The sequence below is a fragment of the Salvelinus alpinus genome, chromosome 25 (assembly GCF_045679555.1).
Source record: "Salvelinus alpinus chromosome 25, SLU_Salpinus.1, whole genome shotgun sequence".
Lineage (NCBI taxonomy): Eukaryota > Metazoa > Chordata > Actinopteri > Salmoniformes > Salmonidae > Salvelinus > Salvelinus alpinus.
In genome coordinates, this window is record NC_092110.1 from 4,046,550 (window position 1) to 4,070,007 (window position 23,458).

The 23,458-nt window shown below is 43.1% G+C and overlaps 2 protein-coding genes across 2 annotated transcripts; both read left to right on the forward strand.

Annotated features, from left to right (window-relative positions):
* Positions 1 to 509: 509 nt before the first annotated feature.
* Positions 510 to 14,297, forward strand: LOC139553208 (tubby-related protein 4-like). The gene is made up of 16 exons (XM_071365263.1): positions 510 to 625; positions 1,486 to 1,611; positions 1,895 to 2,164; positions 2,447 to 2,575; positions 2,704 to 2,865; positions 3,263 to 3,443; positions 3,722 to 3,829; positions 3,899 to 4,062; positions 4,396 to 4,620; positions 4,895 to 5,129; positions 5,377 to 5,521; positions 5,764 to 5,908; positions 6,125 to 6,218; positions 6,368 to 6,511; positions 6,657 to 10,282; positions 10,801 to 14,297. The coding sequence occupies exons 2-16, from the start codon at positions 1,594 to 1,596 to the stop codon at positions 10,915 to 10,917; spliced, it is 5,763 nt and encodes a 1,920-aa protein (XP_071221364.1). The 5' UTR covers positions 510 to 625; positions 1,486 to 1,593; the 3' UTR covers positions 10,918 to 14,297.
* A 127-nt stretch (positions 14,298 to 14,424) lies between these two features.
* On the forward strand, positions 14,425 to 23,345 carry LOC139553210 (MFS-type transporter SLC18B1-like). Its single transcript, XM_071365268.1, has 14 exons — positions 14,425 to 15,192; positions 15,544 to 15,686; positions 16,567 to 16,662; positions 16,860 to 16,933; positions 17,058 to 17,205; positions 17,520 to 17,676; positions 18,143 to 18,279; positions 19,674 to 19,775; positions 19,892 to 19,983; positions 20,084 to 20,179; positions 20,344 to 20,418; positions 20,522 to 20,615; positions 20,873 to 20,922; positions 21,067 to 23,345. Exons 1-14 carry the CDS (start codon positions 15,150 to 15,152, stop codon positions 21,122 to 21,124), a joined length of 1,365 nt encoding a protein of 454 aa, XP_071221369.1. The 5' UTR covers positions 14,425 to 15,149; the 3' UTR covers positions 21,125 to 23,345.
* Positions 23,346 to 23,458: the final 113 nt, after the last annotated feature.

A 23,458-nucleotide genomic window follows, 5' to 3' on the forward strand; every position in this document is an offset into this window, starting at 1 on the left:
TTTGCTCAGGTACACATTATTCCACTTCTGTTAGTCACATGTCTGTGGAACTTGTTCAGTTTATGTTTCAGTTGTTGAATCGTGTTATGTCCATACAAATATTTACACATGTTAAGTTTGCAGAAAATAAATGCAGTTGACAGTGAGAGGACGTTTCTTTTTTTGCTGAGTTTATATATTTCTGTTTTTGTTGCAAAATTATTTCAGATTATTGCTGGAGAAATATCTTCATCTGTTAATCTGTTGACCCACTGAGATCACCATTGATATTTTCTTTTCTAATCAACTGATTTTTCTCTGCAAGTAGCATGTCTTTGGGTATTGGTATTGGTATTCACGCTGCGGGTCTCAGAAGATTGCTATATCACACTGACATGTTTTCTGAGATATTGAACACTTCTCTAGGATTTGTGAGATCTGATGATCGGCGCAGCGTGACGACAATAAAGTCAACCTGGAACGCACCCAATGACGCCTACATGACAATGAAAACTACATGGCAACCGGCATTAAAGGGGCACCGAGCGTCAGCAGAAAGCAGCCTGGCAACGCGACTGCACTTTCACATAAATCTATGGTGGACTGCGCAGATGAAGGATATGGCAGCGACCTTATATTTGATCAAGTGAGTTCTGCATCTTGTTCGTGTAGGTGTCCTGCATATTTTGTCAGAATTGGAATTGGTCAGATAAAAGCAAACGAACGAGGGACATCATCCTTTTTATACAGGTTCCTCTCCACTGATTCAATCTCAACGAATAGCGGTGGATGAGTTCGATCGATTACGTTCAGTCTAAATGTATTTTCATTCACTATGACATGGCGATTTGATTGATTCATTGATTATCCATCTTATTGTAAATATGGAAAATATAGCCGGTGGATACTGGACATATTGTGGGTTGGTGGGTTATTTCTTTCGCGTCCTGCCATTTAAGGGATGATTCTTATTCTGTCTATTCATTGAAATCTACAAGTTTTATTGAATTAGTATCGTGTTAATGACGTAACAGACTGACGTTCTCCGTATCTATGGAGACACGAAGGCAAGAGTGTTCGGTTCAGAATGTTCAATGCAGTGTTGCATAGAGACCAGGATTCTAGACATTCCCATGTCATAGCTGAGAGTAGGATATGTTTCAAGGTTGATGCACTGAATGGACAAGGCAGTGCTTTTCCTGTTTAAAGGCTGCACCCTTTCGATGGAATCTATATAGGCTATGGATAACTTGGAATAAAAAAAGCCACATTTATTCTTTAGCTTTTTATTTTTATTTGACACAGAATAGTCATCAAACTGCATATCTCCATACTGTAGCTACAGTATTTCAGACACTTTTTTGGAATCACTTCATGAAGACACAGGCCTATTGAATAGACCTGCCATAGGCCACCATGTAATGAGGATGGACATTTCAAGACATGAGGACCAGGTTGTCTCCGTGTAGTAACCTGAATGCTGTGTGATGCTCTCAATCTTTTCAGTGACAGATTTGCTCTATCTGGGAATTAGGAAATATCTCACTCTTTAGTGCACCCACCATCTGAATGGAAACATGGACACCACCTACAAAGGAGGAATTGTAGTCGACAATGTCCAGGAACTATGAGGTGAGTAACGTGTAGGCTATTATAATTCTATTCTATTCTATGTTACATTACCTGGTCATACGTTGCCTAGTAAGGTTGAGTTATGACTTGACTGTATTGTATGGTTTGCTAGGCCTACCTCTTGGAGAAACAACCAAAGCACATTAGCCTACCTAATAATCCAGAACAAAGAGTGATATAAAAACACAAACGGAAAAACAAACAAAAAATCAAGTCAGTCAATGATACCCTTGAAGAAAGACACCAACCTCCACTATATTCCCCTCCTCTGCTTACCTCCAAGCCTGGTCACTCAGTAGGGATGTTGGCTACTGTGGAACATGGTCCCATACTCTGCAGCGACTCCAACATCCTCTGCCTCTCCTGGAAGGGCCGGGTCCCCAAGAGCGAGAAGGACAAGCCTGTGTGCCAGCGGCGCTACCATGAGGAGGGCTGGTTGGCCACTGGGAACAGTAGAGGGGTGGTGGGCGTGACGTTCACATCCAGCCACTGCAGGAGAGACAGGAACACTCCTCAGAGAATCAACTTCAACCTGCGAGGACACAACAGTGAGGTGGGTCTTGTTATTTTCCGATACTGCGTTCATCTGCAGAATTATTTAAAAGACACCCTCATATAAACACCCATATTTAATCTGACAATCATCACAAAAGAGCATTTTGTGTCAGTATAAAATAGGCTAGGTAGAGTAGGTGGGGGAAGTGGACTGTTTTGTACTTTCTCTCATTCAGCATGTGCATCTCATGTTGAATATGAATTGTATTCCACTTTCACATTCCTAGAGAGCCCCCTGTGTTCGTGGAGTATAATAGCAGTTGCATACTTCCCTTTGCAGGTTGTGTTGGTTCGTTGGAATGAGCCCTTTCAGAAGTTGGCCACGTGTGACATGGAGGGAGGCATCTTCGTCTGGATTCAGTATGAGGGACGGTGGTCTGTAGAGTTAGTGAATGACCGTGGTGCCCAGGTAGGTATAAGATGCCCGGGTAGGATATTTTTACTATATTTCTATTGGGAAAGATAATGTATTGGTGAAAACATTATGTAATGCTGGAAAGATAATATAATGGATGCATGTCTAATCTCTCCCATCAGGTGAGTGATTTCACGTGGTCCCATGATGGCACTCAGGCCTTGATCGCCTACAGGGATGGGTTTGTCCTGGTGGGGTCAGTCAGCGGACAGAGACACTGGTCCTCAGAGATCAACCTGGAGAGCCAGATTACCTGTGGCATCTGGACACCTGACGATCAACAGGTAGGCACACCTGAACTAAGCTAGTTTCTGGCTGAACCCGAACAAAACCATTTAGCATTTATTGCCCTTTTACAAACAAATCTTTGACCTTTTTGTTGATATATGAAATAATCTGTTGGTTTCGGGGACACAGATTTAGCCTTGACTAAAAAGCATGTTCATTTGAGATTCTTGCATACTTGTTTGTCTATTGCCTGTCCAGGAGATGTACTTGTACATCAAGCTGCCTTGTGCTGCAGAAAAGTTTGATAGGTTCCTGCCCCTATGGGCTGTTCTGGCTCGGACACGGCTTACTTACTCTTTGTCTAGGACTAGGTTTAATCTTTGTCCAGGAAACCACACCCATTGATGTTTTCTCTCAGAAAATAATGATTCCTGCCAACTGCCTTTACTTCAGGTGTTGTTTGGTACAGCCGACGGTCAGGTGATAGTGATGGACTGTCATGGTCGCATGCTGGCCCATGTCCTGCTACACGAGTCAGATGGCATCGTCGGCATGTCATGGAACTGCCCCTGCTTCCTAGTGGAGGACAGCACAGAAAGCGACACCGACTCTGATGACAATAACCCACCTCAGGGTAAGATACTGTACTAATGATAATGCAAGATAGTGTGGTTATTTAGATCATTTAGCCACTGATTCTATAGGCACATAGAGTGACGGTGAGTCTTATGACAATAACCCACCTCAAGGTAAGACATTGTAAAAGATCAAGCGAGAGAGAGAACATCCCTGTCTTGTACCTCTCTCGAACGTAAAAAAAAAAGAGATGTGATAACATTTTTACCTCTACTGTGAACACTATGATCGTGCACATTGGCCAGGATGCTAATGTGTGTATTTCTCTCTCCCAAGTGCGTATCCTGAAGCCCCTTCTGACAGTTAGCTTCATATCAGGAGACATCAGTTTGATGAACAACTACGATGACCTCGCTCCTACCGTCATCCGCTCAGGACTCAAAGGTAATGACCTTTTCAATCTTCTATGTGTGGGCGGACCGAATGTGTTGTGACTGAGCTCCTCCTGTCCAGATGTGGAGGTCCAGTGGTGTTCTCAGGGGGACCTCCTGGCCGTAGCTGGGATGGAGAGACATGGGCTCCCTGGAGTCCCCTCTGACTCTATCGTGAGGAACGCCCTGGTCAAATTCTACAATGTCCAAGGAGAACATATCTACACGTTAGAAACACCTGCCCAGGTGAGCTCCCCTCTTTGATTAACTTTTCTGAAATGTTATAGTATGATATTTACAAACTGGTTGTAATCTGTTTGATGGCATAATTTCAACCAGTTTTGCTTTCTGGGGAGGTCCTCTAACACGTATAAGTCAAATTCTATAAGTCATCTGAAATCTTCAATGAATAACTACAATATTAACAGAAAGTATACTTGACATGAAATGTACTGTCGCCACACTTCCAAGTCTAGTTCAGTGGGCTATGGAAAAAGCCAGAAATCAAGGTTCCATAGAATGTGAATACAACAGAACAGGGCTGACTGGGAACCTCCCTTGTCAACATTTGCCTTGCAGCGCCCCATCACCACTATCTGCTGGGGCCACAGAGACTCTCGTCTGTTCCTGGCGTGTGGCACGGCGCTGTACGTGGTGCGGGTGGAGCACCGGGTGGCCAGCCTGCAGCTGCTGTGCCAACAGGGCATCGCCAGTGCCCTGCGGGAGGAGAGGGACGTGGACAAACTAAACATGCCCTCCTTACTCTGTTCCTACGTCACAACCGCCTTCATACCCACCATCAAGGTAAAATAAGCTTTATTCAGTTGGCTACTGTAGGTTATTATCTGAGCTCAAAGCCATCTGGACTTGTTCATTTCAAAATGACAGGACCCCTTGGTCGTAATCCTTCAATGTTTGTAGATCGGTAAGGTGCAGGGGATATGCTGGAAGCTCCATCACTACCCTGAGTGTACCTATCCAGATCCTAACGATCTAAAGGGGTAAGGGCCAAGGGGAAGGGGTAGGGGTAGGGAGCGGATTGGAACCAACTGTTAATGCTTTTCTCTTGTTTCTCTAGCCTCCTATTCCTGATCCCAACAACATCCGGGACTTTGTCAGCTACCCCACTGCTGGTAACGAGAGGCTGCACTGCACCATGAAGCGAGCGGAGGACAACCCAGAGGCAGGGGGACCCTGTTACACCCTCTACCTGGAACACCTAGGTGGTCTGGTGCCCATCCTCAAAGGCAGACGCATCAGCAAGCTACGGCCAGAGTTCATCATCATAGACCCTAAAACAGACAGCAAAGCAGGTGGGATTGGCCACAGAAAAATGTATTATAATGCGCTTTCAAAAATAGTTAGTATGTTACACACAAACAGCTCATTTTAGACCGGTATATCATGATGAGTTGGGCAACACTACCATTGTGTGTTCACATGTATATTGTATTTTTTTCCTAAAGTTCTACTGTTCTGACCTGTTTATAGAGGTCGAGTCAAATATCATTTTTTATTTGTTTGTTTGTTTATTTACTAGTTTGCTTGTTTTTTTTCCAGATGAGGTGTGTGTGAATGCTATGATCTCCTACATGACTGACAGCTGTAACTGTTCGGACTCCAGCGACATTGAGTTGAGTGATGAGTGGGTCGGGAAGAAGTCGCCTAAACTATCCAGAGGAAACAGGTCACCCAAGCTTTCCAGGTATCTTTCATTACAATGGTCTGGACTCTGGAAGAATGAGGTTATAAGACTAATGTTTACCATATTCAACCCTAATCCCAACCATTACCTTTAGTAGCTGATCCATGTTATACAAAAGTTCAAGCTTCTTCAATTTGTCATTACTGATCATTTTATTTGTTTTAAATGTTATTTGTTAATCATTTTAAATTGGTCTATTTTGCCTTGATTTTGCCGTTTGTTTTGTTTGTTATCTGGCGTAGAAGGAACATGGAATCTAGAAAATCTCCCAAAATGTCCCGGGCTAGTCAAGAAGGCCCACGATCACCCCGGTTACCAACAAAGAAACCTCCAATTCGATCTCCCAGTTTGACGCGTCGAGAGATGTCCATGGATGGAATCTCTGAGGTATTGTCTGAATATGTGTCGTGTGGAACGTTGGTATAGTGGTTCTTTAGTGGTTAGGTGCTGAAACTGTGGTTTCTGCATGTTTAGATTTAGCCACTTCTGTGCCCAGACGTAAACCGGGTATAGTTAGCTGGCTAGTGCATGCAATATTTGGTTCTGGGTTCTGGATAATTTTTTACATAATAAAAAAATGAATCTATTTGCTTGATTTCACAGCATAATTATCTTGCTCAAGTCACGTCCAATATTTGGGGGACAAAGTTCAAAATCGTTGGACTTGCTTCTTTCCTACCTGCTAATCTTGGTGCAGGTAAGATCACAAACATTTGGAGACAAAAAATGTACTGAAATCAAACACGGCCATATTTTCAGTATTTACCTTTTTTATTTTTTATTATTCCTTTATATTGACTCAATTTCATTCCAATTCGATTGTAGAAATGTTTTCCTCTGTTTTAGTTATCTATAAGACCAGTTTGCTCCATCTACAACCAAGGCAGATGACAATCTACCTTCCGGAGGTGCGGAAAATATCACTTGACTTCATGAGCCTGCCTGTCTTTAACCCAAACGTCTTCAGTGAGGATGAGGATGACTTGCCAGGTAAGTCATGAATGAATGAACTAACAATTCATTGATACTGCAAGTTAACATGAATTTTGGGTTGGATGTTGACTTTTGTTTAGTAATGAATGTAGTACATAACAATACCTAAAGTTATTGGAATATTCTTTGACTTGTCTTTCAGTGATGGGACCATCTGGAGTGACAAGTGACAACCCTCCCTGTACGGTCAACATCCCCATCGCACCCATCCACAGCCCTGCCCAAGCCATGTCCCCCACTCAGAGCATTGGACTGGTCCAATCCCTGCTGGCCAATCAGAACATCCAGCTGGATGTCTTGACCAATCCCACGGCTACGGCTTCAGCAGCAGCGGCGGCGGCCGCTGCAGCAGCCTCAGCCTCTATTGCAGGGCCTGATCACAGTCAGAATGCAGTAGCAGCACAGTACAGTGGGACTCTAGGAAGGTACTCCAACCCAGGACAGGTGATCTTTAACGGGCTAGAGATGGGTCCCCTCCTAGCTGGAACACTACCTCCACCTCCTCCTCCACATCACCTCCCTCAACAACCTCAACAACAACGTCCTCAATCGCAACAGACACACCAACAACAGTCCAAACAACCACAGCAGATACTAACCCAACAGCAGCAGCAGCAACAACAACAGAGAATGCAACAGCATCAACAACTACAGCACCAGCAACAGCAGATTCAACAACAACATCAACAACTACAACAGCATCATATACAGCAGATCCAACAGCAGCAGCAGCAACAGACTCAGCAGCACCAAGCACTGCAACAACAGCACCAACAACAACAGGCGGCACTGCAACAGCAACAACAGCAGATCCAACAGCAGCACCAACACTTGCAACAACAGCAAATCGCTCAGCAGCACCAACAGATGCAGCTGCAGCATGAGCAAATGCATCAGCAGCAGCAGCAAATGCAGCAGCAACAACAGCAGATCCGACAGCAGATTATAGAGATGAGGCAGCAACAGCAGCAGCTGCAGCAGCAACATCAGCAGATACAACAGCAACACCAACAGATGCAGAGGCAGCACCAACAAATGCAGCAGCAACTGAAGCTGCAGATCACCTTGCCCCCTCCGCCTACTGGCTATCCCACCATCTCTCTGCAGCAGTTCCAGGTACTGCAACAGATACCCCACCCCAGTGCAGAGTTGGGACCAGAAAGAGGAGAGCAGGGGCATACTCAGAGCCATACTCTGGGCAGGCCAAGTCTACCGCGATCCAGGCCTCCATCATTCATTGATGTAGACAGCTTACGGTCTAGACCTCCTTCCTTCATCGAAGCAGACACATCAAGATCTAGACCACCGTCATTCATCGACATAGACACAATACGGACTAGACCTCCTTCTTTCATTGATGCAGATACAGGTACATTGCGGTCTAGACCCCCGTTGTTCCTCGATGCAGACTCCTCCCGATCCAGACCTCCTTCATTCATAGACACAGACACACTACGGTCTAGACCTCCTTCCTTCCTCGATGCAGAGACTTCCCTTGAGATCCAGATGAGGAAGGTGAACCCTCCACCACCCTACCCAGGCACCGTAGTTTCTGCAGCCACCGCCACAACCTCCAGCGCTCCTCAGACCCTCATCACCAACTGTGACAACCCCAACATACTGGTCACAGCAGACCTGTGTCTGAAGAAAGACGAGTTCTCACTCCACCCAGTTGGTCTCCAGTACCAGATGGGATACGAGAGGATCACAACCTTTGACAGCAGTGGGAATGTAGAGGAGGTGTGTCGCCCTCGCAGAAGACTCATACGCAACCAGAACGCCTACGCTGTTCAAGGTATGGGAGGTTCTGCCACACTTAAAGTCACCTCATCGTCTGACAGTAAGAAAGTCCAGCTTCCTTACAGCTCAGCGACTCTAAGCCGCCTCTCTGTGCCACGATACTCCATACCCAGCAGAGACCCGCCCCCCTACCCAGATCCAGCCAATCAGGTTAACATTAACACGACGACACTTCCTCCTTCCCAGCGCATGGACAGTAGTCACATGATTCACGCCACCTTGCGACCTGACCGGCGAGACGTGGAATCTCGCCTGAAGGTGTCCCAGATGGTTGACGCTTCAAGGACTCTACCAACCAAGTCTAAGGTCAACAGTGCTGCCCTAGCGCTCTCTTACCAGCAGAGGGTGCCCACGGCTCTGTATACCTGCACTCAGTGCAGCAGCAACAGCAGCAGCAGCAGCAGCACCAGTGTCAGTGTTAGTGGTGGTGCTAGTAGCAGCAGTGGCATCGCAGGAGGCACTGTAGTGCGACAGGATTTCCCACCAGGAAAAGGTGCTCATCACAGCACCATCATTGTTCACTCCAAAAGCACTTCGCCTCAAGCTTCTCAGTCATCTTACAATCTGCTGAGTCCTGTTGATAACAGCAGGGATAGGACTGTGTATGTGAACTCTGCCTTTACCGAAGACGAGACATTAAGTCAGCAGTGTCGTCACTTGACTCTTGGGGAAGTTAGTTTGACTCTGAAACGTCCTCCACCATACCAGTGGGACCCAAACACTGCAGAGGAGTTCTGGATACCCCCAGAACAGACTATCTTAGCTCCTCCTCCACCACCAACGCACAAACCACCACCCCCGATCATCTTCAGCAATGCTCAGCATCTGGACATGACACGGCTGCCTTTTGTACTCTCAACAAAACCTCCCAGCAGCCCAAGTACTGTTACTTTCCCATCAGGTTACCAGATCTCCATGTCACCTTTCCCTCCAGGGGTAGGTCAGGATGGATCCCCACTCCAGTCCATGCAGAGCATTCCACCACCCTGCCCTCCCAACGAAGTAGTTGCTCCAGTCCCCCAGTTTTCCCAGCAGGACCCCAACCTGGTCTTGCCACCTGGATACCCTCCCAATCATGCCAACCTAGCTTGCTGCCCTCTGCCCCCGATGTACCCAGGGGCCACCTCCTGTGCTGGGCTTCAGCTGCACCCTGTTAGCCTGCACCCCTGGAACCCATATAGCCTACCCATGCAGGACCTGTCAGGCTCTGCCACCCTCCCCAGCAAGTCTCATCAGGTTTTAGAGAAGCCAGTCCTCTCCCCACCTCCTTCTATTGTTCCCCCCCCACCACCTCTTACACTTCCTCCTCCTCCACCAACCGAACTGCCGAAATCCAAAAGCCCTACAAAGGAGCTGGCGGAATCTGCCAGTAGCTTCCAGGAGCCGTCTTCTCTAAACGAAAGCCCCGTTCCAGACCGACAGGGGTCCGACATGTTCAGCAAGAAAAGTCGTAAACGTCTCGACAGCCGAGCCGAGGCTGCAAACATGACCACCGTCTCAGAGAGCAAATCCAAAAAGGAAGGGCGCGCACTCTCCGACTTCAACTCCCTCATCTCCAGCCCCAGGCTTGGCGGCAGGGAGAAGAAGAAACTCAAAGGCCAGAGGGAGCAGCTGAACAAAACCAAGAAGCTCAACAGGACCAGTACCACCAGCGAGTTCCAGGACAGTTCGGAGAGCGAGCCCGAGCTCTTCATCAGCGGAGACGAACTGATGAACCAGAGCCAGAGCTCCAAGAAGGGTTGGAAGAGTAAGAGGAGCCTGAGGATGGCCAGTGAACTGGAGGAGATTAAGTGCAGGAAGGCCAATGAGAGAGAGGACCGCGGGCTGGGCAGCCAGGGATTCATCTATGTCATGGCCAATAAGCAGCCACTCTGGAATGAGGCCACACAGGTCTACCAGTTGGACTTCGGAGGACGGGTCACTCAGGAGTCTGCTAAGAACTTTCAGATCGAGCTGGACGGGAGACAGGTAAAATGTGGCTTCCATTATTTACAGAAACCTAGATACATTGTAAAAAAGAACCACCTATATATAATTTAGAATGTGAAATCTGTTTGCGGTTGCTTTAAATATAAGTTTAGCCTCCAGTCTCTGGAGGCCTGGGTTCAGATCCCACCACTGCCACCAACTGTCACATTGCCCTGTTTATGGCTGAGATGAGTCAGCACTCAAATTGAACTCCAGGCAGCAGTGGCGCAGCCAGAAGTTCGTTGGTGGGTGGGCCTGCAGAAATTTGGGTGGGCCAATTATATATATATATTTTGTATTTTTGAGGGGGTTGGGGAAAGCAGCTAACTTCCTGCAATTTTACACATTTTGTCATGGGGCAAAGAGAAAACTTTACATTTTCACAGCTAATGTCATGCTATTCTACACATTTTGCCAACAGGCCCACCTGTACCTATGCCCCACAGATGTGATCCAAACAGGCCTTCCTTACAGCTTTATTTCTGCTTTCCTGTCTCTTTTCCCCTGTTTTTCTACAGGTGATGCAGTTTGGCAGAATCGATGGGAACGCATATATCCTGGATTTCCAGTATCCTTTCTCAGCAGTGCAGGCCTTTGCTGTTGCCTTAGCCAATGTTACTCAAAGGCTGAAGTAAGAGACTGCTCTAACCAGTGGTGTAGTGGAGAATATTTTGTGCAAGCGTTTACCTACCTTTTGCAGAAAAATGCATTGAAAGTATAGGGAGCGCTACATTACTCACCGCAAATGGCGATCAGTGTTTACCCACCTATGTTTTTTACCACTACATCACTGGCTCTAACCCAACGTCACATATGTGTTCGAAAAAAAGGAGGAAGGGAAGCGTTGCTAAGGTACACAATAGTAGATTGTGGGGTAAATGAATATAATTAATTAAAATGCCTTTATATGTATGGCATGTTCAATGGAAACAAAGTTGAAAAACTCTGACATATGTGTCATATACAGTATATGGCTCTGTTACAACGTACTCTGATGCAAAGTGACAGAATAATCAGAGATGATTATCCTGGGTCCTGTAACATGGGAGTGTCAATATAGTTCTGTGCTGGACAAGACGGTTAATAGGGCTATGAAATACACTTTAGTAAGCCTCACAACAAAGCTTTTTAGTAGGTAAGTTTCTCTTACTTACCATATATATGCATTGGATTTAAAAACTGCCCTGTGGAGATGTGCAATTTTAAAAGACTAAAATTTCAGGTTATAAGGGTCATAAGAAAAGTAAGTGCAATGTTGAAATAAGGTATTGTGAGAGAGGAGACCAGGTTGATTGTGGAAAGACAACAAGATGAGTTTGAAAGTAATAGAGTTTATTTAGATCTTATTTCGAAGATCACTTCTATGAAGTGATCCTAGGAATATCCACATTTTCCGTAAATGTTTTTGTAGGACCTAGGAATATCCACATATCCATTATGTAAATGTTATTGTAGGACTACATACCCTCATATGACATAAATTGTAACACATTCATAACTAAATTGTAACATGTATGTTATCAAACCTTTCTGCCCATCATTTCATTTGGTTGAACCTATGAAAAAATGTCATGCATGTGTAAATTATTCACCAAAATCATCAAATGCATGGTTCATGTATCTGGGGAAAAATGCATACAGTGGAAATCCCACCTGCTGCCAGATCCGTCAACGTATGTTAAATCCTGCAAGAAAATTAAAAGCTATCCTTAATTTAATGTTATGGTGTAAAAGCTTGGTTGGCTCTGTGTTTTAGTCACTGGGTGTGGTTATGATGCTACTTGAACATTGCATTTGAATGTGAAGTGCTTTGCCTCCTTGGAGTTTCTGCTGCTGCTTTTGATAGATATTGTCTGCATTATTGCTAATAGTGTGTCACTTGGTACTGAAGACATTGAAGTTTTTCATTTTTTACATTTTCAGATTTTAATTGGATTTGATTGACTAATTAATTTGTGAATATGTTATTCAGTAATTAACATTTGTCTTATGCTGCTTTATCTGAAAGTACTGTAACTTCCAAAATAATGGAAACACTTGAGTAAATGAGGGATACGAAGTATATTGAAAGCAGGTGCTTCCACATAGGTGCGGTTCCTGAGTTAATTAGGTAATTAACACCCCATCATGCTTAGGGTCATGCATACAAATGTTGGGCAGGCCATTATTTTGGCTACCATGGCTGTGTTATGACATTGCCCCCATCCACAGGGCACGAGTGGTCACTGAATGGTTTGATAAGCATGAAAACCATGTAAACCATATCCCATGGCTGTGTCAGTTACCAGATCTCAACCCAATTGAACACTTAGGGGAGATTCTGAAGCGGCACCTCCCTCCAGCATTTGTCGTGTTTCGCCCACCAAGCAAGGAGTTTTTGTATGGAGGCCAGTGAGTGTCGAATTTGGTCAACAAAACATGTATGGCTTATTTGCTACTTGAGGTTTATAGAAGTTTCGTAATGGTTAAGTTGTTACGAGTGTACTGATATAAGTAGGACACGTGACATCTCGCCAACATTGAGAAAAAACACTTTATATCTGAGTTGTCTCGAGTTGGCTGTGGATATTCATGGCATGAGGCTAATAGCATAGCATCTCTTGCCATTGAATACAGGAGGTTAAAAACGATTACAATAGTGAGATGTATCCACCAATCCTAAGAAAGGATAGGCGGGAGCTAGACAGCCCGCCATGCCGCTTTATCGACAACGACTTCCATTGTTATGGCGGGGATACATGTATATCGTTAGTATATACATAATTTTTGGCTGCGCTTGAGACAGCGTTTTCCACCACAATCAACCAAATTATGGAATTTCTCACGGAAGAATGGTGTCGCATCCCTCCAATAGAGTTCCAGACACTTGTAGAATCTATGCCAAGGTGCATTGAAGCTGTTCTGGATCGTAGTGACCCAACGCCCTATTAAAACACTTTATGTTGGTGTTTCCCTTCTTTTGGCAGTTAACTGTATATCTGCAGGATTATTTGAAAAAGTATTGTAGATAAGTTATGTGATGATTCAACTATTCAAATCAAATCAAATGTATTTCTAAAGCTCTTCTTACATCAGCTGATATCTCAAAGTGCTGTACAGAAACCCAGCCTAAAACCCCAAACAGCAAGCAATGCAGGTGTAGAAGCACGGTGGCTAGGAAAAACTCCCTAGAAAGGCCAGAACCTAGGAAGAAACCTAGAGAGGAACCAGGCTATGAGGGGTGGCCAGTCCTCTTCTGGCTGTGCCGGGTGGAGATTATAACAGAACATGGCCAAGATGTTCAAATGTTCATAGATGACCAGCAGGGTCAAATAATAATAATCACAGTGGTTGTCGAGGGTGCAACAGGTCAGCACCTCAGGAGTAAATGTCAGTTGGCTTTTCATAGCCGATCATTCAGAGTATCTCTACCGCTCCTGCTATCTCTAGAGAGTTGAAAACAGCAGGTCTGGGACAGGTAGCATGTTCCATAGCCGCAGGCAGAACAGTTGAAACTGGAGCAGCAGCACGGCCAGGTGGACTGGGGACAGCAGGCCAGGTAGTCCCGAGGCATGATCCTAGGGCTCAGGTCCTCCAAGAGAGAGAAAGAAAGAAAGAATTAGAGAGAGCATACTTAAATTCACACAGGACACAGGAGAAATACTCCAGATATAACAGACTGACCCTAGCCCCCCGACACATAAACTACTGCAGCATAAATACTGGAGGCTGAGACAGGAGGGGTCGGGAGACACTGTGGCCCCGTCCGACTATTCAAGGCTTAGCATTGTTACTCTACTGTGTAATACAGCAATACTTCAGTGCTTATTATTATCAATACAGACATTGTGTGTGGTCATTATGAATCAGCATCACCACCTAAAATAATATTATTTTGTTGCCTAGATGGATTTTTATTTTATTTTAAATCTTATACAATTATTTTGTCCAGTTTATATATCAGAAGATATATCATACATTAAAAGATAGGCCTACCACCCGATGTCCAAAAACGTAATAAAATGTAGAACACTTATGTCTATGTCTATTCATTGTGTGTGTGTGTGTGCTCTGTGTGAGTAGCCAGGTCACCCGTGATACAAGTCAGTATTCAACATCCAGCCATGTCTGAGGACGTTGGGGAGGTGACGTGAAAACTGGCCACTAGGGGCAACAGTGATAGAAATTTGTTTTTGACATTTCAAAAGATATGTATATATTTAACTAGGCAAGTCAGTTAAGAACAAATTCTTATTTACAATGGCGGCCTAGGAACAGTGGGTTAACTGCCTTGTTCAAGCGCAGAACGACAAATGGTTACCTTGACAGCTCAGGGATTCAATCTAGCAATCTTTCGGTTACTGACCCAACGCTCTAACCACTAGGATACCTGCCGCCCCAGGTAGGCTATCCTAAACCTTAACCGTTACTTTAACCATTCGGAGTTAATACCTAACCTTAAAGTGTGGTAGTTAATGCCTAAACTTAAACATTCTGAGTTAATGCCTAAACTGTGAGAAGTGAGACTGTGAGAGCTTCAGCCACTCCATTGTGTGTGTGCACTCCCTTAAGGACCGGACTTATCGAACATCAGGAAGACACCCTACTCACTCAACGAGTCAGTTCACAGTCACAACTCTAGATTTAACAGTGCAGTTCTCTAAACACACGCGTTTGGGTTCAGTGCTTTTTCTACAGACAACAGCCACGCTGTTTTTGACGAGCGCCAGCGCCGAACTGATTTAACCAGCCAAGTTGTGACGCATTTGGTTTCCCTGTGTTGTTAACACGTTATGAAGCCACATCTAGTCGTCTATTTGTGTAACAGGAATTTTAGTCTAGGCATTTGTGACTTGAATAACAATCCGGATCGGGAGTATAATTTAATATGAATGACAACAATATGGATTCTGATCAAGTTCAACAAACAGGTTGGTGACATTATATAGAATAAATTATATAAAGTGCCGTTTTTCTAATAATAAAACATTGTTTCTGAGAGTTCATCTCTTTAAATGTCTAGTTTCAAATGTCATTAAAACGTTTGTAAATCAGCGAATGTAATTCCTACCACTACATGTATTGGAAATGAGCTGCATTTTTCATTGAACAGTTGTTACATTGTTAATATGTTTTGTTTTCAGTCGGACTCTGACTGCAATTATGGAGTCTAATATGGCTGTGTGATATGTTCTAATTAAAGGAACATAACAGTTTACTGCGTGGTCGACTGATTGATTCATTTATTTATTCATTATTTGATCAATTCATTCTTTCTATAGATGGCAGCACATCAGAAGAAGCAATAAGTAGTCCTAATCAAAGGATGACAAGATATCAGATCCTCACATTGATATCAATGGCATCTGTCAACTTCAGCTCAATGATCTGCTACTCTATACTGGGGCCATTCTTCCCCAACGAGGTAATAATGTTCAATACCAACCATTTTATTTCTCCATTGCTTGTGAAATAGGCTATGCTGTCTGAGCGGTAATGCAGAATGATTATGCATAATCGTGATTTCTTTATTCAGATTATAGAATAAGTTGGCACGTTGCCAATGGGGAAAATAGCCTACAAAACCGAAATGACAAATGTAAAAGTTCACTCATAATTTTCTTGGTTGGATGGAAGATATCACTTTATTATTGTTTAAATGATTGTATGTGTATCATGTGTTGGACTTGAGAAAAGCCCCAGAGGGCAATGATGTGCCATACAATGGACACTCACACATCAACACAGGTCAGATGATAGGCTGTCCAGTGGACATATGCATTTCAGTGACCAGTGATCAGTCTCTTGTGACTGACTGAAATCTCTGTTATAAGGCCTAGGCTATATAATGGTCTCAAAATAATGACATAACCAATGTAATAAAGTCATGACGACTGAAATGATAGCCTATGGTAGGTATAGTAAAAACTCAAGTAATGGCACAAACTTTCACGGGTGAGTTTTCCAACAACACCAGATCATCTTTGGCATGAATATCATTGTTTGTCTATTGCCTACCAATTGACCGATGGTGATCAAATTGCTAGAGCTGATCTTTATGCTTTTGGGAAACTCACCCCAGATGATTAAACTGTGGCTAGTGATAAACTGACCTAAACAACACTTTGAGTCACGACTGTTTCATAAAGTCAGCTGTTATGACTGTTGCCCAATTTTGTTAAGCACATGCCCGCGTCTTCCAAAAGGAAAACCACTTCTTTTTTGCTTTTTGCAGTATTTGTATGTTTGATTATTGTAATGTATTGATAGTACAGGACCATTATGTATGAATTGTTTCTACTCAGGCCATGAAAAAAGGAGCCAGTCAGACTGTCATCGGACTTATATTTGGCTGCTATGCTCTGTGCAATCTGATGGGCTCGTTAGTACTGGGTAAATATGTAAGTATTTGGAATTACTAGGCAATGTACCAAATGACACCCTATTCGCCCTATGTGGTGCACTACTTTTGACCAGACTCATGGGGAATATGGTGCCATTTGGGAGGCACACATCCTACGTCTAGTCATCAGACTACTCTGCTTGCAACATGACTTGTCACACACACACAACACATGCCTCCTCTCTGTCCTTTCAGATTGTCCAGATCGGGGCAAAGGTCATGCTAGTTTCAGGCTTATTCGTATCATCGGGGTGCACCGTTCTCTTTGGGTGAGTGAGTTATCCATCAACAGACACTAGCCAAAGCACATTTCTAAGTGCCCTCGTCAACATTTTACTGAACTTGGACAAATACATATTTTCGTCTAAAACTTTTCCTATTCTTGTTTTGCAGCTTACTCGACCGAGTTCCTGAGGGAGCTACTTTTATTACTTTGTGCTTTATCATAAGGTCTGTTGATGCTCTGGGCTTCAGTGCTGCAATGACTTCTTCTTTTGCAATTTCAGCAAAAGTTTTCCCCAACAACATAGCAACTGTTCTGGTGAGTTTAGTCAACCAACCCTTGTGTAAGGGTCTTTGCCTGGTATGTTATGTGTAGGCAATAGACACCATGCTCAAACAAAAAAGCATTATGGTTTAGGTTGTTAAAATGTTTTGTATCCCAAAAGTTTTCTCCCTATTCGTGTTGTGGCTGTCTGAAAGCCTCCTTAGCAACAGGCATCGTGACTAGTTCCTCTATTTGGTCGTAATGATATGATGATACAATTGGATTCTGTTTGGAATTGTAAACAAAAGCCTGTGGGTACGAGGTAAAACTGCATGTGGACATTTACTATGTTGAATTTGTCTTCTCAGGGTAGTTTGGAGATCTTTACAGGGCTGGGTCTGATACTGGGACCACCAATAGGTGGATGGCTGTATCAGTCATTTGGATACGAAGTCCCTTTCATGGCTCTGGGATGCTTTCTATTTCTTATGGTCCCCTTCAACATCTACATCTTACCAAGCTTTGGTAACTGTTTATTCATTAAATTTTAACTAATAGTCATCTGTCTATAAACTCATTTTTTTATTTAACTAGGCAAGTTAGTTAAGAACAAATGTTTATTTACAATGACGGCCTACCTCGGCCAAACCCAGACAGCGCTGGGCCAATTGTGCGCCACACTATGGGACTCCCAATCGCGGCCAGATGTGAGGCAGCCTGGATTCGAACCACTGAGATGCAGTGCCTTAGACCACTGCGCCACTCAGGAGCCCTAGTTACATCCTTTACGTTCCCCCATTGAAGAAAAAAGTGTGTCAATTGTTAACTGAATGTTTACGTTTTCTGATTCGAAAAGAGACCGTCATTTTGAGACCACGTTCTGTTTCTATTTGTCGTTATGACACTATTTCGTATTTTTGGGGGGGTTTAAATGATTCTTGTGATGATATTTCGTGCCAAATTATATTCATCTGTTTGTTCCACTGTTCAGCTGCTGATCCTACCAAGGACTCCTTCTTCAGGCTGTTCACACGTCTGAAGATAGTCCTCATTTGCTTTGCCATATTCACCCTGAGCTCTGGACTTGGCTTTCTGGATGCAACCTTGTCCATATATGCCATTGATAAGGTAAAGCCAGGCATATACAGTGGGGCAAAAAAGTATTTAGTCAGCCACCAATTGTGCAAGTTCTCCCACTTAAAAAGATGAGAGAGGGCTGTAATTTTCATCATAGGTACACTTCAACTATGACAGACAAAATGAGAAAAAAAATCCAGAAAATCACATTGTAGGATTTTTAATGAATTTATTTGCAAATTATGGTGGAAAATAAGTATTTGGTCACCTACAAACAAGCAAGATTTCTGGCTCTCACAGACCTGTAACTTCTTCTTTAAGAGGCTCCTCTGTCCTCCACTCGTTACCTGTATTAATGGCACCTGTTTGAACTTGTTATCAGTATAAAAGACACCTGTCCACAACCTCAAACAGTCACACTCCAAACTCCACTATGGCCAAGACCAAAGAGCTGCACCAGGCTGGGAAGACTGAATCTGCAATAGGTAAGCAGCTTGGTTTGAAGAAATCAACTGTGGGAGCAATTATTAGGAAATGGAAGACATACAAGACCACTGATAATCTCCCTCGATCTGGGGCTCCACGCAAGATCTCACCCCGTGGGGTCAAAATGATCACAAGAACAGTGAGCAAAAATCCCAGAACCACACGGGGGGACCTAGTGAATGACCTGCAGAGAGCTGGGACCAAAGTAACAAAGCCTACCATCAGCAAGGGCATTGAAGATGAAACGTGGCTGGGTCTTTCAGCATGACAATGATCCCAAACACACCGCCCGGGCAACGAAGGAGTGGCTTCGTAAGAAGCATTTCAAGGTCCTGGAGTGGCCTAGCCAGTCTCCAGATCTCAACCCCATAGAAAATCTTTGGAGGGAGTTGAAAGTCCGTGTTGCCCAGCAACAGCCCCAAAACATCACTGCTCTAGAAGAGATCTGCATGGAGGAATGGGCCAAAATACCAGCAACAGTGTGTGAAAACCTTGTGAAGACTTACAGAAAACGTTTGACCTCTGTCATTGCCAACAAAGGGTATATAACAAAGTATTGAGATAAACTTTTGTTATTGACCAAATACTTATTTTCCACCATAATTTGCAAATAAATTCATTAAAAATCCTACAATGTGATTTTCTGGATTTTTTTTTCTCATTTTGTCTGTCATAGTTGAAGTGTACCTATGATGAAAATTACAGGCTTTTCTCATCTTTTTAAGTGGGAGAACTTGCACAATTGGTGGCTGACTAAATACCTTTTTGCCCCACTGTACCATGGTTGGGGTGAATTCCATTTCAATTCAGTTTACTTAATGAATTGACTGACCTGGCATTTTCCAAACCCTGGTATAATTGAAAGCCTCATATTTGAAAATGCATTTCCAAATATGATTGTTATGTCGAGTAGGATGGACCTCGATACCTTAATGTTTCTCCTTTGTCTCTACATGTAGTTTGACCTCTCTCCAGGTTATGTGGGTCTTCTCTTGCTTGGCCTGTCGTTGCCTTACTGTCTGGCCTCACCTCTGCTTGGTATCGTCAGTGACAGGTTTCCTGTGAGTACAGTTAACCCAACACTATGCCAACCAATGCCAGTGGTGTATCGAAGTCACAACTTCTCTTTTACACACATAGACAATGATGTGATTTTACCTTCTGGTTGTGTTTCCAGTCCACGAGGCCATGGTTGATGGTGCTAGGAGGCTTGTTTACAGCAACTGGTTTCTGGTTCTTAGGTCCTGTCCCCATTCTGCAGATACAGAGGTGCGAATCTGTTATTATCAGTGTGAAATGCACTATTATTACTATAATTGTACTACTATTATACTAACAATAAGAATTATACTTTTTTTTGTCTCTGTAGTCAGCTGTGGCTGTTGGTCTTCATGCTGGGCGTCATAGGATTCTCTCTAAGCATGATTGCCATCCCCACCTTTCCTGAAATACTCAACTGTGCATAGTGAGATTACCATTTACATACACACCAGGGCACGTACACACACACACCTACACATATACAAATATACTATATTTACAATGTCCACTTTCACTTAGAAAAACAGATGTCATCATAGTGCATGAGGTGCAGAACACGGAATAATATTGATAATTTTCCAATGGCAGTGAAAATGGATTTGAGGAGGGGCTGAGCACTCTTGGACTGGTGTCTGGATTGTTTGGAGCAGTGTGGTCCATTGGGTATGTGCTTAAAGTATTTGTCATATTAACTCTCTGAGGCATGATTTGAAGGTTCGAGTTTGGAGTTATGAATCCTAAACAAAGGTGTGTTTTATTTGTTCAGAATGTTTTGTGGTCCAACGCTTGGTGGCTTCACCACACAGCAGCTGAGCTTTGAGTGGGCTGCTTCTGTTCAAGGAGGCCTGGCATTTTTAGCCGTAAGTATGGCTATTTACCTATCCTATTATACACACTTCAATACTGTCAGTCCTGCCTCGACACTAATGGCGCTACGGATGGGTAACTCAAATTTCTGTGCTAAATTGCTTGCTTTGACATCAACACATTATTCATGCAAGTTAGTGAGAGTAATTGAGGTCACATTAATTTTTAAATTTTTTCCACGTGTCTTAGCCCTGGGCAAAGTAAAAAACTGGGATGTCTGAATACAACTAATGTGTCCTCCTCTCCTCAGGCTTTCTTTCTTGGTATATATTTTCTCTGTCAAGGAACACAACAAAGAAGGTAATGATTCCATCATATATTTGGTTTATTAACATAAAAAAAAATAGAAAATAAATTGTTTGAGAAAGTCATTCGAAAAGAGTAACCGGTTCGGAGAAATGTTAATTTGTCCCCGAATTTGCTTTTATTTGTTTGGATCTAAAGGGCTCCTCAGATCAAGAGGAAAATACCTTCAGATGAATGTACCCGTCTCCTGTCCTGAACAACGATCATCTGCCAGGAACACGTACAGTGAGAGATGGGTACCAAACAATAAACACCACTTCTTATTATATTATGTGTACGTATTGCTAGAGATTGAGGTGGGCGTGTATTGTATTGCTAGAGATTGTGATAACACAGAACAATGAGAAAGATATTTCACCAGATGTATAAATGTGAAGAAACCGGTTGGCGTTTCCACTCACTACCAAACATTGTGGTGAGAGGCAGCCCAGTGGCCGGCAGCGGGAGTAGATGGAGCGAGATGGATTTTGGCCGACATTCTGCAAATTTTCTCTTTGATGAAACATTTGATCTCAATAGTTTTCCAAAACTGTTACGAACAGAGTGAACTAAGTTTTGTACTTTACCCTTTGCCAAAGTTTTTTAAAAATGCATTATTTAGGAGTGCAAGGGCGAATTTCACAGAGTAGACGTTCCCTAACAGAAATATGCAAATACATGCTAGAACGCACCAATAGGCTCTCGCTAGCTTTTGCTTGGCTATGCCCACCTCGTTTGTTCTGCCCACTATGATTAATTTGCTTACATTGGAAACGACAGGCTGTGGTCTATCTTGGGTTAGTTATAAAAAATCTTTGGTGATAATGTACAGTGCATTCGGAAAGTATTCAGACCCCTTTACTTTTTCCACATTTTGTTACTTTATAGGCTTATTGTAAAATGTATTAAATAAAAACATTTCCTCATCAATCTACACACAATACCCCATAATGACAAAGCAAAAACAGGGTTTTAGCCATTTTTTGCAACAACAAAAAACAACAGATATGACATTTACATAAGTATTCAGACCCTTTACTCAGTACTTTGTAGAAGCACCTTTGGCAGCAATTACAGCCTTGAGTCTTCTTGTGTATGACGCTACAAGCTTGGCACACCTGTTTTGGAGAGTTTCTCCCATTCCTCTCAAGCTTTGTCAGGTTGAATGGGGAGCGTTGCTTCACAGCTATTTTCAGGTTTCTCCAGAGATGCTCTGACTGGGCCACTCAAGGACATTCAGAGACTTGTCCCGAAACCACTCCTGCGTTGTCTTGACTGTGTGCTTAGGGTCGTTGTCCTGTTGGAAAGTGAACCTTTGCCCAAGTCTGAGGTCCTGAGCACTCTGGAGCAGGTTTTCATCAAGGATCTCTCTGTACTTTGCTCCGTTCATCTTTCCCTCGATCCTGACTAGTCTCCCAGTCCCTGCTGTTGAAAAACATCCCCACGGCATGATGCCGCCACCACCTTGCTTCACCGTAGGGATGGTGCCAGATTTAGCAAAAATCTCTAAAAACCTGTTTTCGCTTTGTCATTCTAGGGTATTGTTATTTAATCAATTTTAGCATAAGGCTGTGACGTAAAGAAATGTGGAAAGATTCAAGCGTCTGAATACTTTCTGAAGGCACTGTATATAAGCAGCCAGACAGTGAACAATATATATCTATATACACTACAGAGGTGCTAAACGTGGACTGTAACTTGTATTAAAATGTAAAACTAAGAGGATGATGCTACACAGTTAAGACTTCTCATTTGTTGTCATAGAGTAGCACTAGCAATCAAAAGCAGTTTGCATTATGCCAATATCAAAATAAGACCTGTGTATACTTACTTGAACTGTCAAGAACCTCAACAAGCTGTGGTAAAGCTTTGGAACTTTTTGAATGAGCTTTTAGCAAGTTATTTCAAAACACCATGTACTTAGGAATAGGTTCATTCAAGTTTCATAAAATAATGTTTACTTAATGACAATCAATGGGCATTTATCAGTTGGCAATGTAAATATGTACCCATTGAAATGCAGTACTATGTAAATGCCTCTCATTTCCAACACCACATGACTTGAATTATGTCTGAACAGTGGGGTCAGAACACAATGTGCCTAGCTATTGACCTCCTTCATGGTTATGTAGATTGCCCATTGACCAAAATGACTGTATCCACTTGTCAAGTGATCATAACTGTCATTCATTCAAGTACACCAAACTATTTGAAAATATGTAACTAATGTAATCTTAGACCTTTGTTACAGTCTTGTAGTTACATGCCTTTGGTGTTATTCCAATGTGTGCTTCTGCTCTCTTAAACTCCTATTTACAATAATGGCATTAGGCGAAGTCTAGGTACCTTTTTCCTTACTGACTGCAGAGTTCCAAATGACATTTGTCTGGTCAAATAAAATAGGGAATTCATAATAAAAGAGAACAGATTTTGTCTACTATCTGTGTTTGAGATTGTTTTGTATCACATTCAAAGAGACATTCTTTTTTATATGTATTTAACTATATGTACCATACTTTTCTAACAAAACATATTTACATTTTCCTCACTC